Genomic DNA, 18,686 nt, shown 5'->3' with positions numbered 1-18,686 from the left:
TTCTCTTCACAGTGGTATAGTAACTACTCTAAAGTAATAAGCATTATGCTTATTACTTGATGATCTTCCCATATTTTTGTCATCATATTCTCTGACTGGGCATGCCAATAAAAGGTTAGGATTGGGGATGGAGCAGCATCAGCATCTACTGTTGGCAAGGAACCTGCAACAGGGCTTCTTGGGTTCAGTTAAATGGCTGAGGTTAGGGAATGATATATTCTTGATTTTGTAGTCAGTCACTTAATTTTGCAGAAAGGCTCTTCATCAGTATTACTATATGTTTGGGAGTGAGAATCAAAATGCTTAAGGCTGCAGAACTATGCAGACTTGTTTGGAAGTTGGTCCCATTTAAATTGATAGGATTTAGTTCTGAGTGCGTTGGGATTTAGACTTTAGGGCTGCAGTCCTAGTCACACTTCATTGACCTAAGTTTCAGGGAAAACAGTGCAGCTACCCTGAAATCAATAGGAGGTAGGTATGCCCAAAGCCCATCTTACTTCAGCCGATTAGAAGACACTTCTACTGTCTGACGGTAAATGCTACAAATTAAAATGTGTGCATAGTATTTAACTGCCATAGTTGAAGACCTGGATGAAAGACAAACAAGAACCACCTATACCTTCTCCTTGCACATTCACTGAACAGATGCAGAACCATGTATGACTAGAGCAACAGAACCAGAAACCAGAGGGCACAGTGCCCTGCTCCATCTTTTTTCTCTCTTAGGCAAGCTTTGCTACTGTGTTATAAAACAGCCTAAGTAAATCCAACTACAAGCAGAGAGTAAAGATATATCATTGTTACCCAACATTTTCTATGATTGTTAATGGGAGGAGATGCAAAACAAATTGGCAAATAACACAGCAATTAATTTATTGTACCTGGAACTGCCCTTGAACAGGACTCAGAAACTTCAGTTACTGCAGCTCAATTACTATCAGGATCTAGGTGGAGGAAGCGTATTGCACCTGTTTTGTAGTCACTCCATTGACAACCGATTCGTTTCTGGATTCAGTTCAAGGTGCTGATTATTGCCAAAAGAGGCCGTCATAGTATGGAATCAACATTTCTCTAGGATCTTCTCTTTGGCTGTACTTCAGTGCAACAGCTTCACTCACCTGAGCCTTTTGTAGATGCCACCTTATAAACAGCTGACCGTTCTCAGAAATGGCTGCTGGAATAGCCTGGCTGGTGAGGTCAAGACAGCTTCCACACTAACATCATTTCACAGATTGTGTAAAATAGATTATATTTTTAGGAAGCGAAAGCTTTTGGGGTCTTTAATGTTTGATGAAAATAAATGCTTCTTGTATTTATTTCTGGGTTTTAATGTTTGCAGTCCACCTTGCATTTGATGAGAAAGGTGGACTAAATCCAAAGTAATACAGCAATTAGCAAACCAGGTGCATAATATACAACCCAATTTATTACAGGAAATTTAATCCCTAACTGGATTCACAGCAACTCTCACTTTCCAAGCAACTGCAGACTTCCCATATGGAGTCCCACATAACTACCACTGCCAATTTATTATAACTTTATTGTGTGTATATTACCAGTGTAGACAATCTGGAAAACTGCATTCTATGTTGGGATCAGTTTTAAACGCAAACTCAAGCACAAACTCAAGCACTTGTGCCCCACTTCCATCTCAGTTTCTTATAGACTATTTCTGCCTTAGTACAAACCTTTGCATGGGCATTCTTAAATAATTGAAGTTTGTAAAAAACTTTCCACCCAACTTTTTGCCTCCCTAGTAGATCCAAATTGAATGCCCCATTACCCCATGTTTTCTCAATCCACTTTTCTGCATCTTTTCCCCTTTGAAAAATTTTCAGTGAGGAATTCCTGATTTTGAATTTTGTTTTCTACTGCCCATTTGTCAACATTCACACGCTCCTCCCCTTCTCACCCTCCTGCCCCCCTCAGGTTGTCCCCTGAACAATCTGCTAATTTTTGAAATGCATTATCTTGATTTAATTATGTGAATTTTATTATAATATATAGCAGCATGTTAATGTTGTACAAAACAGGCAGCGAGGTTTCATGTAGCCTTCTCCATGCAATTACTTGTCCATGAAGTTCCTTTCTTTTCCTTTTAGGGGGTAGGTTTTGATGCCTCATATTTGTATTGTTTCTTCATTTATCTCCCTTCCCTACAGCTCCCATTGTATTCTCTGTTTTACAATGTTATGATGTTATAACATTACTGCATATGTAAAAAAGGATGTCCCATACACAACGACAATACTTAGTGTGCTTCATTATTATTAAATAACACTGGTATGAATTGGTTATCCAATATGACAATTGCCAGCCATTTTCTTAGTAAGAAGTGGGGGGACCTTTGAAATGGCCGTAACCATGCTGTTCTCCATAACACATTCAGCTTTCTTTCTTTCTTTTTTTACAATGTTGATGTTACAACACTATTGCAGATGGACAAAAAAGTTTTTATCACTGACATTTTAGCATATTTAGCATTCTTCATAATCATAATTACTAAATAACACCGTTATGAATTGGTATATCTAGTTCAACGATCCAGAATGGAATACTATTTTCTTTAGGATTTTGTGGGAATCTTCGCCGTCCATTTCCTTAGTTGGTGGCAAAGAGGAGCATGACCTTTGAAATGGCAGCAACCATGCTTTTCCCCATGATACATCCATGCTTTTCTTACCTTATGATAGAATCATAGAATCCTAGAGTTGGAAGGGGCCATACAGGCCATCTAGTCCAACCCCCTGCTCAACGCAGGATCAGCCCTAAGCATCCTAAAGCATCCAAGAAAAGTGTGCATCCAACCTTTGCTTGAAGACTGCCAGTGAGGGGGAGCTCACCACCTCCTTAGGCAGCCTATTCCAGCCTATTCCATGTTAGAACATTAATACAAATGCAAAGAAAAAAAGGTTTAATTGCTGATGAATGTGCAACAACACTTCATAATTATTGAATAACAGTGTCATGAATTGATGTATCCAGTTTGATGATCACCAGCCATTTTCTTGATTGGCGAATGAAGAGGAGCACCATTGAAATGGAGGCAACCATGCTGTTCCCCACAATACATCCAGCCTTTTAAAAAAAACACTGTCATGTTATAACATTACTGCACATGCACAAAAAAGGATGCTGGTACAGAACATATGACGAGAGTGAGATCAAAATTCAAAAAGAAATTCCCTGAAATAAATGCCCTTTTGTGGAAGGGCTGCTGCAAATTCAGAACATTAGTTGGGCTTTTGACTTGCTGGGAAGCAGTGGCAACACTGAGGTGCAGAAAAGATCATAGTATACTTTTTCTTGGGTCACTTAAAAGAACTTTAAAAAAAAGACTTTCTACGTTCCTCATAGAGCTAGTCTGATTCCGTGCAGCCCACTGTAATATAGTGAAGAAACTCCCAAGAAATGATATTTTTAGCGAACTAATCAGCACCCGCTTCCAAGGTTTTATAGAAGCTAGTGAACTGTGGTCTCAAAAACATAAAAAGCGGAAGTAAATATTAGTATTTTATATCAGATATTAGACATTTCATTAGCTACCTCCGGTTTCTGGATCTCATGCCAGGTTTTCTTCCAAAAGCCATAGCCAATTAATTAATATAAAGAACAGCTGTCATTACTTGCATTATGATATGAAACACTCACCCGGCCTTTCTGTCTTGTTTGAAGCAAATGGTGCACCAAAGACCTCTCCTTCCAGAGAAAGAATATACCAGCTAAAGTTTCCCCTAGAATTATTATCTAGAGAGTTTAATTATTTTCCCCATTCTTTAAAAAATAAACTCTTCAGTGTTTCTAATTGTACTGAGAGAGATAAAGAGGGAATCAAATAGAGGGATATTGACATGATGATGGGGCTCCATTTTCCTCAGAGATGGATAGGTGTATTACATGGCCTAATCCCCCAAACACAGCTTCTGATCTAATTAGACAAATATTAATTGTGCTGCAACATTCAGGACCTCCAGATCACAGCTCAAGTCCAACAAATTGGAGGCATCACCAAAGCAAAAAGCCTGCAACCTAAACTGAGGGTCTGTAGAGGTTTTTTTTTTTTTTTTTTTAACAAAATGGTGGAATGAAAACTTCAGTAGAATTGTGATGGCCAACTATATAAAGCAGCTATAAATAACATATTCCCAAAAACTTGCACCACATATATCCTGACTGGTGAGGAAGGAGCATCTTCCCAGTACCACCAAGATAATAACACAGGGTGGGTGGATAATGGATGGGGCTCCTTCATACACAATCTCCCCTCTGCCTGGAATTGCTTCAGTGTACCAGTAAAAAAAGGATTAGTGCCCGGGCTCTGTAAGGTGCTGTTTTCCTGTGAGGGATTCTCCTGGTGCCAAGTCTGTATCTTGGTTGTGGCACTCTGGGTGTGATGGAGGTTAATTTCAGCCGCTTTTCCCCCCTCAGTCACTCTCATGAGTATTTCTCCCGCCTTGACACTGTAGTCTCTTCACAGACACTAAAGACTGCAAATCGATACAAGCTGGAGATCCACAAAGAATCAGGGAAAGAAAGATAAACTATTGGGAAATTTCTTCTTCTCATATAGCACAATGACATGAGACTTCTGAGCTGTGGGGATAGACAGGAAATTTGCCACTCATCCAGCCCTGTTGTGCTGTTCCACAAAGTGCCCTATCATGTGAATGCAGAACAGAAAAATGATCCTTTAACCCTGAGGCTGAGCAATACATCACAGGAAGTGACATTTTGCCTGGCTCTTCACATCCCATATGGGGGGAGGCTATGGAGTGGGAGAATAAAGTCAGGCATATACCCTAATTTAACTTATTTAGGAAAAGTCATGTCAGGCCAGCCCATGAAAGGCCTGCTGATGAATCCAATACTCCTCAAGATACTGTAATTTGTAGTGGCTTGGACTATTTCCCCTCCCTTTTTTGTGTTTCCTAACTAGTATGAAAGTAAAGCTAGAATGTACACTTGAGGGACTTCCTTTAATTTTTTCCCACACTATCGACCTTCATATGTATGCTCATATGACATTATGGGAGGAGCAGTGGTAGAGCACATACTTTGTATGCCGAAAGCCTCAAGTTCAATCCCTGGCCTCTCCAATTAAAAGGATCTCAGATAACAAGTGTTGCTGGGAAATAGTAATTTAAACACTGGGAAGCTGCTTTAATTCAGTGGAGGTGCACCTGATCTGCATGCAGAGGGTCCCAGGCACAATCTTTCTCTGCTTGTGACTCTCCAGAACTACTGTCAGTTAAAGTAGACGGCACTGAGCCACATGGACCCACGCTCTGATTAACCTATGACATTGCTGATGCTGAAAGGCATGTGTGCCTCAGAGGTACTCTGGATATCAAAGGTTAAAATACCTTAAAATGTACTTGTTAGTGATGATATATTAAATTGTCATGCAACATACACTTAGCTCCCCCTACCCCCAATCTTTGCCATGCATTTGACTGACCGGTGGATTGAATGATGATTCAGTAGAAAGCATTGCCTCTTCATATCATTTCAAATGTACATGTATATTGAAACAAATGTTAGAACCTTGAAAAACTGCTTCCGGAAGGAGATGGGTTCATAGGTTAGTGACATCTCTATTTCTTAACCAATTAACATGGCACATAAACAGATCCTTCCATGAATGCACAGAACCTTTTCCCCTAAACTCATCCAAGAAATTTGGCTGTATCACTAAACAAAATTATATATTCTTATATAAGAAGGCTGTATCACTAAACAAAATTAGATGAGTCCACATCTATCATAGGTTCTGTGCTCATATTCTATATGCTTTCCCTTCTATTCTGCAACCCAGTAAGTTAATATTTTAAGTAAGAAGACAATTGGGCTGCATTCCACAGGAACCTCTGTAATAGAGGAAAAGCTGAAGTTTGGTATATGCTTACCCCAATGGAAAATAAAGATATGCACTGAATTAGTATCCTAAATGAGAATTGGAGAAACAGGCCAAGGTGAGTAACCAGGATCTGTCCAATAACTTGAAAAGGACCGGGCATTATAATTTTGACAAATACGCACAATAAGTCAGTACCTGAATTTTCTTTCAGTAGCACTGAGAAAATATAGTGCGCTAAGTTTTCAATGCATGATGCAAACAGAAAAAAGCAACTTCAATATATAGTAAATATGTTTTAGCATGTTGGAATCAGTTCATACAATACTGAAATAAATTCTAGCAGTCTGTTGAAAAGCTGTACTCTCCTGAAAACAATTTTATATACCCTTCATTCCCACTTAAACCAGAAAGCATCAAGCCTTGTGCATCAGCATGAATCTGGAATTTCTGGCTTTCCTCAACCCTTCTTCCAGACCTTTCACTTTTGCAGTAATTACGGGTCATTGTCTCCTGCAACATATGCTAGCAGTACTACGACAGTTAAACTCCTTTCCCCTGATGCCATTCTCGAGCTTCACGGCTTAATGATACAGAGTCAGTAGATCACAATATGACCCTGTTAATATTTTTAATGCCATTTTTACAAATTACACCATAATGCACCGATTACCAGGATGAAAGCAAAATCTCGGCTGCGTCTGTCTGGAGCCCAAATAAAAGAGCATTTGAACATCTGTTCATCCTACAAATGTCTTTAAAAGCTTTGATTTTCCTGTAATCATTTGGTTCCACCATTTCACTCGTTTTCTGAATGTGTATCCAACAGCCTCAGGACAGTAGCCAGAGATCAGTGGTAATAGTACATTATAATCAAAGTTTCTGGGTGCACTTCTGTTTTCCTTACAGAATTAACTAGAAGGGGAGGGGGATAGCAGTTCTTAGCTTTCTGTCCTTTATTAATACCGAGCTCTTAATGGTGAAGTGAATATGCAATAATCTGAGCTTGCTCCAATACAATTACATTGCTCATTACAAATGAGGAATTCAAGTCATCCACTCAAAACAACAGTATTCATTTTCACAGGGTGCTTTGGAAAAAATGGCCTTAAATAACTTCTGTATCCCCTCAATTGCCATCTGATCTGAGCACATCCATAATGCCCTGCTGATGAGCACCCAAAAATGCCACCATGGAGACCATAACGGCATGAAAGTCCTACTTTGGTGGTCAATCTCTTGACCAAGCTGAATGCTGTGTCAGATGTTTAGAATCAGAATGGTGAAGTAGGAGAGCCTGGCTAGTCTCCTTGACTCTATTGTGCATGCTCACAAGTGGCCATAGCTGGTATATGCTGTCGAGTCCCAATCTGAAAACACCAATCTGGGGAGTGCAGTCCAATTGTATGATATTTTGCATAGGCTAACCAGCTGATCCCTGAGGTACACTGCAAACCTCCCAGCCATTCATCTAAACTGAGCCAAATGCAGAGGTATAAAGATGTGTGATGGAATGCTCGTTTCATTGAAGTTCTCACTGTTGTCATCAAGATCAGCGAGGGGCTACATTGCTTGAAGAAGCAGGGCATCCATTATCCAGCTGTTGCTCGAGGAAGCACAACCTTGCCGAGATGGCTTAACACTTTTATGTTCTCTATCCAATTTGATTTGCTATTTCCTTTAGCTGCCTGAAAACCTGGCTTCGATTTACCTTTAACTTTGACAATTTGTCCCTCTACTCCAGGCCAATCAATCAAGTGGGCACAAATGTTTCTGTTGTACTTGTGGTACTAGCATTGCCTGTGGGTCACATAAAGCTGCAGCATGCAACTGACTCGACAAAGAATTTTGTTTTAAACTTTGGAGGTGCGTGTGTATCAATACGAGCAGGGAAAAGGAGGTAATTAATCCTGCAATGACGTTGTGCTGAGAGTTGATGCACTGCACTGATCACAGTTATCAGTTGGTTCAAATTCAGGTCATCAGTGAGTTCAGTGGGTGGTTTTAGGTAGGACATAATCATGTTATTGAGAAGTAATAATACTACTGGCCTACCTCAGAAGACATTTCTCCATTTGGATTTAAAGAAAGGCTGCCCAAACTAGGATAGGCATCAAATTCCTGAGGATAACAGGCTACTTAACGGGAAATGCTCTTGTGGCTGTTATCCCCCTCCCCATGATTTCCAAGAGGCATTAAAAAACCCATATATGGTTGGAAAAACTTTGAAACCAAAGAGGGAGCCATAGGTGTAAACTGTACGGAGCTTTTATTCCAAACCCAGATCGATTCAGTCCCTGCCCTCTACACAGAATGTGATTTCCGTTTGGATTTTGGGTGATTTAAATTTTCCTTCTGCAGCAAGAAGTATTGATCCAGAGTGACCCTACCTTTATTGTGCGATATCTTAGAGTGCTTTTAATGCTCAATATCCGGATTGGAAAACCAAGCTCCATGGTAGAGAACCTCTGATAGGCCACACCTGGTCAAGTGACAAACATGCCTTAAAGGAGAAGCCCCCAATTTCTCTCAACTTCTGTTGGTCCTGGATTTTTCCTCCCTTCTCTGCCTTTTCAATCTTCTCCCCCACCCCTCCAAGAAAAGAAAGAGGCTCCCTGCCCACCAGGTCGATGGTTGAGGTCCACAAATATCACCAATAAGCTGGCCTCCCCACACAAATGGCTAGCATCTATATGCCCATTCAGTATTTTAACAGCAAAGCACTTGATCTCCCACTGTCTCCCACCAGAGAGAAGGTGGTGAGTTCCCTGATGTTTTTAAAGGAAATTATTAAATTGGTGTAAAATGTTTGCATTATTGCTGTAAGCCATCCTGAGCAAAACTGGCCTAAGAAATTAGTTTGGTTTTCTTATGGCTACTACACTGATAGTGTACTGACAGGACATCATACCTGCATATTTTTATTTTGGTTTACTATGGTTATAACCAATATATGGAATAAAGTAAGTGTAAAGGTGTCACAGAAATTCCATTTCCATTTCTTACACTGATAGGCAGAAATAATGTAGACAGACTAGTAAGAAAGCACAAATATAAATTGAGATAACTACTGCTCTCTAAACTTAATGGGATACAAATGTCCCATTTGCTTGTTGTGCGTGCAGTTCTGTTCTCCAAACTCTGGAGTATATGGCCAGCTATAACTCCAGCCCTCTTGTTCTGGGTTTTATTGAAGATGAGTGAATTCTCCCATATCGGAGATTGATTTAGAATCAAGTGGCAGAATATAATCCTTATGTACCAAAATTTTATCATCATTTCTACAAAGAGTGTTAGTTAATCTGAAGAAACCTTTTGGTTTAGTTTTCACAATATAGCACCTTAGTATAAATGAAGATGTTTCACAGATACTTAATGGCAGGACTACAACGCTAGCTCAGGAAGGTTTGCTTATTTTTCATACTCAAAATTGCTTATTTTTTTACTTTCTTAGAGGAAAACAGATTCCCAAAGTTTGTATAAACATGCAAAAGCAGTTCTAAATCCCTGAAACAAAAAAAGTTAACAGTATATACCCTGAGGATGTTCTGACACTCAAGCCGGTTATAAATGGGATTCACAGTATACACCACATTTACAAAATAATCCCTAGATTCAAATGGGTAGCCGTGTTGGTCTGAAATAGCACAATAGAATCAGAGTCCAGTAGCACCTTTAAGGCCCATTATGCACGGAGGGGAAGGTCGGCATTTGGGGTGGAATGGCATTGCCTAAAATCACCAATATTGCACGGCGCCGGCTACAACTGGCCGCAGATTCGGTGCATGCCGCTGAAAAAGCTGCGTTACCAAAACACGGAAGAAAGTGGAGCTTCCGGGCAACCAGGGCGTAACCAGAAGCGGCGCCAGGGTCGCCGCGTGCGTAATTGGTTACTCTGGGTTTTGCCACCATTGCGTCCCGTCCTGTGCATAAGCGGTTTGCTTTGCATCTTCCTCCTCCACGTTTTCCATGTGACCCGAAATCGCCGTTTCGGCGGCCGTGCATAATGGGCCTAAGACCAACAAAGATTTATTCAGGGCGTGAGCTTTTGAGTGCAAGCACTCTTGACACACAAACAATACATCTGAATTAGTAAACAAAAGAATTTACTTTCAGCATACATTACAGTTACATTCTGCCTTCCCGTCAACTGAAATTTCACTTGTTAGTTCAATTTTCTGACTATCGTGAACTATGAACAAATTTTGAATGGAAAAAAGTTCAAAACTATTAGCATCAATCTCAAAGTGGTTTGATCTTTGAAAAGCGGTTGCATTAGCTATGAACACAGGTGAGCAATTTCAACAGGTGGCTTTAAGTTGCAGGCCCAGTGGAAAGAGAAAAAGAACCAGTGCACCTGAACAGCAAAATCAGACGGATCATCTGCGTACCACTGAGGCCAGCAGCAGTGATGGGGGGCTTCAAGCCTTTGGTCCGTGAGCCTTGCCTTGTACATGATCAAGATTAAAACCTTCCACAGTGGAAAGAACTGACAACTATTGCATTCTGATGGAAATCATTTTAGTGTTTTGCCTTTAAAAGGACTCTTCTGACGTTTCTCAGGACTGAATCATTTTCTTCTGTGCATCAAAGACGTATCTTTTAAAGACAAGAGTGATATGAACAGGCTGGACTGAGTCAACCTTGCTACTTTCATCCTCTTTTGCTGGATCCCCCTTCCCTGCCTTCGGCTTCTTCTTGGAGGTGGCAGTCAGAAGTGCCTTTGTTTCTGGCTTCACCCCATCTGAAAAGAATAAAGCCATTATTAGAAAGGAAAAACCTCTGGGCAAACATTTCAAAATTATTAGTGTCAATCTCAAAGTGGTTTGAGCGTGAACTCATCCGCACAGGATTCTAAAGAGAGAACAGCAGTCCAGAAAACCCAGGGAAGCTGGCAACACCACCACCTCATTAAGGCCTTCACACAAGATAGCCTCCTGAAAGCAAGTTGGCTACACTACACACAGAGACACGACATGCACTTTTCCTCCTGAATCCCTTCATTAGCATTTGGAGGTCCAGTCTGCACAATTAGCATATGAGTTACCAACCTGGCTCTGGGTTATTTGACTTCAGTCTACCACACATGAAGACTTACAGGGTAAAAAACTCAAATCTAGGTTCATTTAATTATTTTAGAATACATAAACAATGACAAAAGTATGTATTTTTTCCATTCTTCCAACTAATGTCTGCATGTGAAGTCATGTTTTTAAATCCCTATTAAAGATTATTCATGCAGGACTAAGAGGGTAGATTGTAATTTTATAGATATTAAATCTGGAATTAAGAGCATGGACCTTGTGTTTGCACGCTGTGCTGAAGTTCTTGAGTGAATAGCCTGTCATTTTAACTTGTTGTACTGGAGACTTTTAAGACACATAAGGACAGCCTGTTGTTATGTGCGAAGTCGTGTCCGACCCATCGCGACCCCATGGACAATGATCCTCCAGGCCTTCCTGTCCTCCACCATTCCCCGGAGTCCATTTAAGTTTGCACCTACTGCTTCAGTGACTCCATCCAGCCACCTCATTCTCTGTCGTCCCCTTCTTCTTTTGCCCTCGATCGCTCCCAGCATTAGGCTCTTCTCCAGGGAGTCCTTCCTTCTCATGAGGTGGCCAAAGTATTTGAGTTTCATCTTCAGGATCTGGCCTTCTAAAGAGCAGTCAGGGTTGATCTCCTCTAGGACTGACCGGTTTGTTCGCCTTGCAGTCCAAGGGACTCGCAAGAGTCTTCCGCAGCACCAGAGTTCAAAAGCCTCAATTCTTTGACGCTCGGCCTTCCTTATGGTCCAACTTTCGCAGCCATACATTGCGACTGGGAATACCATAGCCTTGACTAAACGCACTTTTGTTGGCAGCCTAGTCTATCTCAAAGCAGCAGAGCAGAATAAGGCTAGTCCAGAGCCTGCTCTCAAGGCCTTCATTTCTTCAAATGGATGACCGAGACCTCTGTAACAGCATATTTAGTGCCACCTAGCTGAATATTTCAAAAACAGAGTTCTTGGGCAATGAGCCAATTTCAGCTCAGGTATTTCTAACCTGTGGTGTCACATAACCTTATCTCAAACACTTAATCAGCTTCCCTTCTCTCATACTGAAATTCAGAGACAGATTCTCATATCGTGGCCCGACAAAAAGATTGAGATGCTTATGATTTACTGGAGACAGGACGTCTACAAGTGCAGGTGATCTGTTCCACTGCAGACAAACTAAATGGTCATTCACAGCTGACTGTGGCAATTCAGCACCGGAAATACTTTTTTTTTAAAGCCTTGTCAGACAAACATATCCACCATGTGGCAGACATAGCATATTGCAATAGCCTAAAGAAAGGAAGCAGCCACTGAAACAAGGCTTCAGTTTTACCTATTTAACCTTTTTGCTCCTAGAATTAGGAAAATTTTTCATTCTAGGTGCTAAACTGCGTCAGAGATCACATGACCTGTGAACTTTCCATCTTGCTGGTCTTTACTTATGACAATTGCTAGCAGTAACGAAAAAAGGATATCATTTCAAAAGTTGAAGAACCACTTAACACAGAACACATTTGAGGTGTAAATCTTAGCTATTAAAGTTGGCATCAAAAATATAAAATATGAACACATCAGAGAGCTGTATCTCAATGTGACACATTTTCACAATGTAATATATGAAATGTGTCTAAAATCATCCAATAAAATGCAAAGTGACAAAGTATGTCTTTTTATCATCTTTTGCAAATTTATTTCAAACTCTTCTCCAAAATATGCTGTTTGAACCTTTTCACAATTATATTTACAAGCATATGTCTACGTTAATTTTAGTGTATATTGTCCAGGGTGCCTGCTATAAACATATGTTTGCAAATAAAATATAACATACAAGCTTGCTTGTTATGGAACATGACTAGAAAGCCTCCTGAACCCCAAGTATGCAACAGTCTCAAGTAAGTAGCAGAAGGGCAGGCAGCAGGATTGTGAGTTTTACCATCACTATACACGCCCATTATGCACGGAGTGGAAAGTCTGCATTCGAGGTGGAATGGCAGCGGCTAAAATCACCAATTATGCACGCTGCAGGCGGCAACCGGGTGCAGAGTCAACTTATGCCGCCGAAAAAGCCTCATTAGCGAGATGCGGAAGAAAGTGGAGCTTCCTGGGACCAGGGCGCAACCAGAAGTGGCTCCAGAGTAGCCCTGTGCATAATCGGATACTCTGGGTCTTGCCGCCGTTGTGTTCCGTCCCGTGCATAATCGGTTTGCTTCGCCTCTTCCTCCTCCTCATTCTCCATGCCACCGTTTCAGCGGCCGTGCATAATAGGCCACAGTTAAGCCCTGCAGTGTACTGTGTCCTAAACCAGCAGGGAAAAAGAGAAGTGGCACTTTGATAAGACCCAGCTGGGGAAGCAATCACCAATCATAGGAATCAAAAATATATTATAAAACAACCCCTTCCCATGACGAAATCCCACTTTCAAGATTTGTTGGCTGAAATTTCTAGAAAATTCTGTGCATCTTTGAGAAGGGGATTTTTTTTAAAGCATCGACTTTTAAAATGTTCTGTTATATATTGGTGATTTAATTTGTTATTGGAGTAATCAGCACCTCCCTGTTGTTCCCCTATGAACAAAAGGCCTGAGAGCAAGGGCTCTTGCACAGTTCCCATTCATGTAGATACACACTCAGCAGAGGCCCACTGTAATTGTGCCATACAAATCTATGCTCACACTTTGTGGGCAGCTCCAGCATTATGCATCAGGCACTAATGCTGGGTGAACGCTAGTGCTTTCATATAAAGAATGCATGACAGATACCTGTGCGCATGCATCGTTGTGCAACAATGTAAATGCACATGGGACTGAGCCAGAGTTCCTAGAACTGTGAAGACGGGCAGTTTAACCCATATACTGAACACCAACACTGGCTACTCTAACTGGCGTGCACACAGTATTTGCCATAAAATGTGTGCAGTTGATCTAAGTTGTGAAATAGAGAAGGCATAGGAAAATAAAGTACATTTCCAAAAGGAGCAATTCACTCTGAAGGAAAGGTGGGAGAGAGCATAGGCAAAAGAATTCTTCATCGGCAAGTTTCCACACCTATTCAGGGAGGAAATTATCTCCAAGGCATTTTGTAGCAGGAGACCTGGAAGAAATATGGCTGCTTCTGCAAGTGAAATCACAGGCTGCCAGCCAAAAGCAGCTCAGGTATTACTGCAAGGTATCTAAATTACTTAATCAGATCCCAGGGCCTGTATTCTGCAAACAGATTAGGTGGCTGCTGGCATCGTCCCCTGACAAATGGCATGTAGTGGGTTTTTTTCACACTGGTGCCAGGAGGTCTATGGGCTGAAGAGGCTCTGTGACACCGAGCAGCACAAAGAAGGAAAGCACAAGCAGACAGACGGAGAGGCACAATCTAGGTTTCATCTACCTCGGTGGATTTCTCACATTACACACAATGCATACTTTACATTTTACAAGACCAAGGAAATGAAGGAAAATATATCTTTCACCAAAGAAGACATCAGCCCTTTAATAGCTGAAATGACGGATATTTTTAGATGGAGGTCTAGTTTAACTTACTTATATTAAGAGTCTAATCTCTTCTCAACAATGACTATATAAGCTTGAATACATACAGAGAAATCTGTTCCATTAATTAAGTGCCGCCTGTACTGCTTGCAAATGTTAATAGATTTCTCTCTCTTTCTCTGTTGGACAATTTCTTTATTTTGCCAGCTTGCTAATGGATTAAATTGAAAGGTTCGTGTTGGTTTTTTTTTTAAATAAAAAGGTAGAAGAATGTTGTTTCAGAGACCTAATGACTGGGCCATACAGCGCAGAAACACCTACATAAATTAATACTATTTAATAGGCAGTCATCTTAGGTAGCGATCTCCAACCTGTGGGCCGCAGACCACATGTGGTCCTTCGACTAATTGGAGGTGGGCCCCGAAGGACGCCTTCTCCCCCCCCCCCCGGCCCTTTACAACACACTTCATTGTTGTGGCATGTCTGTATCTTATTTTGAAGGGATGTTTAAACATTACCATAGCGATCAGAGAGCGTTAGGGCAGTGGTTGAGAGTAGAGGAGTAAACTACCCCCCCCCCACACACAGGTCCTCAGTAAAAGGTGTTTAGTGGTCCCCGGTGAGTGGTCCCCGGAGTTGAGTGGTCCCCGGTGATAAAAAGGTTGGGGACCTCTGCTCTTAGGCACAGCAGATAGGGGGGAACAGCATATTCTTTCCCACACAACATCTGCATTTGCCATCAAATATAGAAGACTTGTGGGGCCTGACTAGCATAGGTTAATGTTTACAGCAGACTAACCTGTACCAGGATAGAAGCACACCATCCAGCCCTCCATCGTACTTGAGTGGGTGCTACTGTTTCATCAGAAATGGCCACGGAGGGTCAGGATATGTTCTGCATGGGACAAACAAGGCTCCCCACAGCTGGTTCAACTTGGAAAAATGGCACAGGAAGGAAGGCTGAAGCCCTTCCTCCCCCACATGCTTTCAAGCTGAATTGGTCCCTACCACACTTAGGAATGTTAGTTCCCCAACATCATGTATGTTTGCAAATCAGGTCAGGGGTCCATCTTCAACAAGTGTCTTGGCCTAAGCAGGATACATTAATTCTCAAGTGCCAAATGGAAACTTTTCAACATCCCTGTCAGAAGCTGTATACACATTTACTAACTAAATCTAGACTTGCTTATTTAACTCCTTTCTTAGAATAAATTGTAGTCCAGCTTTTTATAATTGCAATGCAAATTTTCATCTCTGGCTTGTGTACGCAACTGAGTATAAACATATGCAATCAGAGCTATTTGGAATTCAAATTACACAGAACAACAACAAAAAAAAAACCTAGACATTTATTTCTTCAGGGGACAAAGCTGTAAGAAATGGCAAGGGTGGTTTTCAAGTAATCTTTCCACCATCTATTGCCTGACTTTTCGTGTCTCCCTAACCAGATCAAAGCAGAAAAACCCAAAGGCTGCAGTAACTGGTCCCTTGAGCATCCCTGGATATTTCAATGAATGGGATATCCCCCCCCTCCCAAATTTCCTTTACCTACATTATCTGTTTATGAGCATCATCATGTGTGCATGCATGCATGCCGCTTCTATTAATCAGAGCAGGCGGTTAGGCGTTGCATAGATAAATGGTCTGAGTCAGTATAACACAGTACCATGTATTTTGTATACTGTCCCACATTCCTGCTACATATTGATGGAATAAGTAGAAAATGCTATAACAGAAAAAACTGAACTCAGGTTTCCTCGTGTCAGTAATAGGGGTGGAAGAAATGCCATTACATAGAGGAGCCAAGGCCGTACCATATAGTCCTTTTCAGGTGATGACGGATATTGTCTGCAAAGGTAGCAAAGTATTAGTTGGGATCCAGAGCATAAAGATTTCCATGTGTGAAGTGCGGTCTTCTTGGTGCTTCTCCCCCACAATAGTTCTAAAATCCCCCCTCTCCCCACATCTGCTCCTAAGAGAAAGGGGACTTCCAGGAACAAGGTTGCAGGGGTCATGTTGAATTTCCACAGGGGGGGGGGCAGGGGAGAAAGTTATGCACTGTGCTTAGACTCCCTCGCACCCCAAGAAACACCAGATTGGATCCAATCCAGCATTTCCATTCCCGACTCAAAATCTGAGAAGCCAAGTCCACGGATCCTAAACGCATATTTTTGATTCACAGGCTAAGTTTCAGTTTATTTTATCCCTGTGTATAGCCTTTATTACACTCCAGCAATGCAAACCCCGTGCTTGGATACATAAAAGGTATCTGACTCAATTCCATCAGGCCTAAGCTTCAGTGGGTAACACTTGGGTGGACTGTGGAAATGTGGGCAAATCTTCCCTCCAGCTTCAGCCACGACTGACGTCTACAGAGTTTGAAAGTAGCCCGCAGAGCTTGTCACCCCCAAGGCAAAGTGGCTTACAAGCCATATATTGTAGCCTAGCAGACAATAAAAGTGCTAGCAAGCCCCTAGCAAGCCAGTCTTCAGCTGGATAGTAACAAACAGTGCAAGCTTATTAAGAGGGAGGGATGGAGATAACCCCCCACCCAGCAATAACCCCTCCAATGTATTAAATGTGGAGGAGTACTCCTTAGTACTATTAGTTCTGATATACACAAAACATTAGTGTTGAAACAGCTGCATTGGCTCCCTATTTGCTTCCAGGTTCAATTCATCATGCTGGTCCTTAGCTTTATAGCCTTGGGGCCCACTTACCTCAGACACTTGCTGTCCCTATTGGAACCTGTACACAGGTGCTCCCATCTGCTGCTGTCTATCCAGCAGGCACAGATCTCTTCAACAAGGGTACCTGCTTTCCCCATTATAGCTCAGTGTTGTGGAACACCCTGTCGAAAAGGGTCCAGGGAGCACATTCATTGGTGGCTTTCTGCAGCATGTTTTTGTTGTTGTTGTTTGTTTTTGCCCAGGGTGAAATACGATTCTTTGGTACTTATTTGTTGTTGGGCAACTGGGATTCATATAAATTTTGCCAACCTGTTTTATTTTGGGTGGGTTGACTATTTTCCATGTTTGTGATACTATATCGGCGCTGTAATTTGTAAGCCTCTTCAAGAATATGGAGGAGGCAGAATTTACACATCCAAATAAATAAATTAAATTAGTTCTACCATTTTTTCCTTATCCCAGCATTTTTAGATGATATACAGCTCTCTTATATGTTTTCGATCATGCTAACTTCTCTACAACTTTCTGGGGTACAACAGTTTTTGTTCAGATGGGCTTTGCTGCGTCCGAAGTCTTATCCTCCAGTCCTTTTTCCAACTTAGCCCTTTACAGCTGCCAAGCATTTTTTTTAAAGGAAAGGCTCTTTTAAAGGAAAGGCTCTTTTCTGTTTTTAGAAAGAGAGCCAACAAATAAAAAAATGCTGAGTTAATGGAAAAATCGTAAAAGGATGAATTCTACATATACCGGAGAAGAGAAGTAAGACAATCCAATACCTTCTCTATGCCTGCCTAAGTTGAGAAAGGAATAATAGCCAAGCCACTAACTAATCAGAATATTGTGAACAGGTGCCATAATATATGTATGAGCTGAGCTTTCCAAAAGAGCCGGGGAGAGAAGAAATTTATACAGCTGAGCTCCAAACCCACAAAGAGAAGTCTGTGCACTGACCATATTAGGTATCAGAGCATGAGAAGTGCCAGTTTTTAATGCGATGACAGTTCTGCTCACTGATCCTGAACTACCCATTTCAAGAGCCCCTTGTATGCTGAATGATCCCAAGAAAATGTATAGGCTGCAGAACTTCATAAATGTTATTAAAGTTGGGACACTACAAGTATTGCAAAAGCAGCACAACAACTATTGAACTGTGGACATCTATGGGGTAAAGAAAGAAAATGTAGAACCTATGTGCTGAGACCACAATGATAGAATCTAAAACTGGTTGGGGAGCAGTTAAGACAAGCCCACCTAGGACTGGTGGAGATGTTAACTTTTAAACATTTTCTATGTGCCACCTCAATTTAGCTATAGAAATCAGCAGCTTAAAGTGGACTGCTAGTTCATCAAAGGATCACGGTAGCAGACTCTAAACAAAACCAAGTGTCACCTAATGAAATTCTTCTCTTGCCCTAAGGTAAGATATGCTAAGTCTCAACATCACTTAACCTTCCCAGTAGGAAGCCATTCCAAAACTTCCTTAATTAGCATAAATGAAAAGTGGATTAGCTATACTTTAAATCTTGTACTACTACATAGCAAGATTGAATTGGCTGACTGTAGTTTAACAATACAGAACCACAGTTAGTTGTACTTAAGCAATGATTTGTTGGAACACCCTTGAGGAGCTGG

The 18,686-nt window shown here is 41.3% G+C and overlaps 1 protein-coding gene across 1 annotated transcript in view; it reads right to left on the bottom strand.

Moving 5' to 3' along the window:
* Positions 1–9,943: 9,943 nt before the first annotated feature.
* EEFSEC (eukaryotic elongation factor, selenocysteine-tRNA specific) overlaps positions 9,944–18,686 on the bottom strand; it is a 199,850-nt gene continuing 191,107 nt past the window's right edge. Inside the window, exon 7 of the mRNA XM_077325410.1 lies at positions 9,944–10,598. Coding sequence (XP_077181525.1) covers positions 10,414–10,598 — 185 coding nt within the window. The 3' untranslated portion in view covers positions 9,944–10,413. The remainder of the gene's footprint in view (positions 10,599–18,686) is intronic.

Source organism: Paroedura picta, chromosome 3 (assembly GCF_049243985.1).
Source record: "Paroedura picta isolate Pp20150507F chromosome 3, Ppicta_v3.0, whole genome shotgun sequence".
NCBI lineage: Eukaryota > Metazoa > Chordata > Lepidosauria > Squamata > Gekkonidae > Paroedura > Paroedura picta.
Note: the sequence above shows the minus strand (reverse complement) of the source record. Positions and strands in the feature narration are given on the sequence as shown.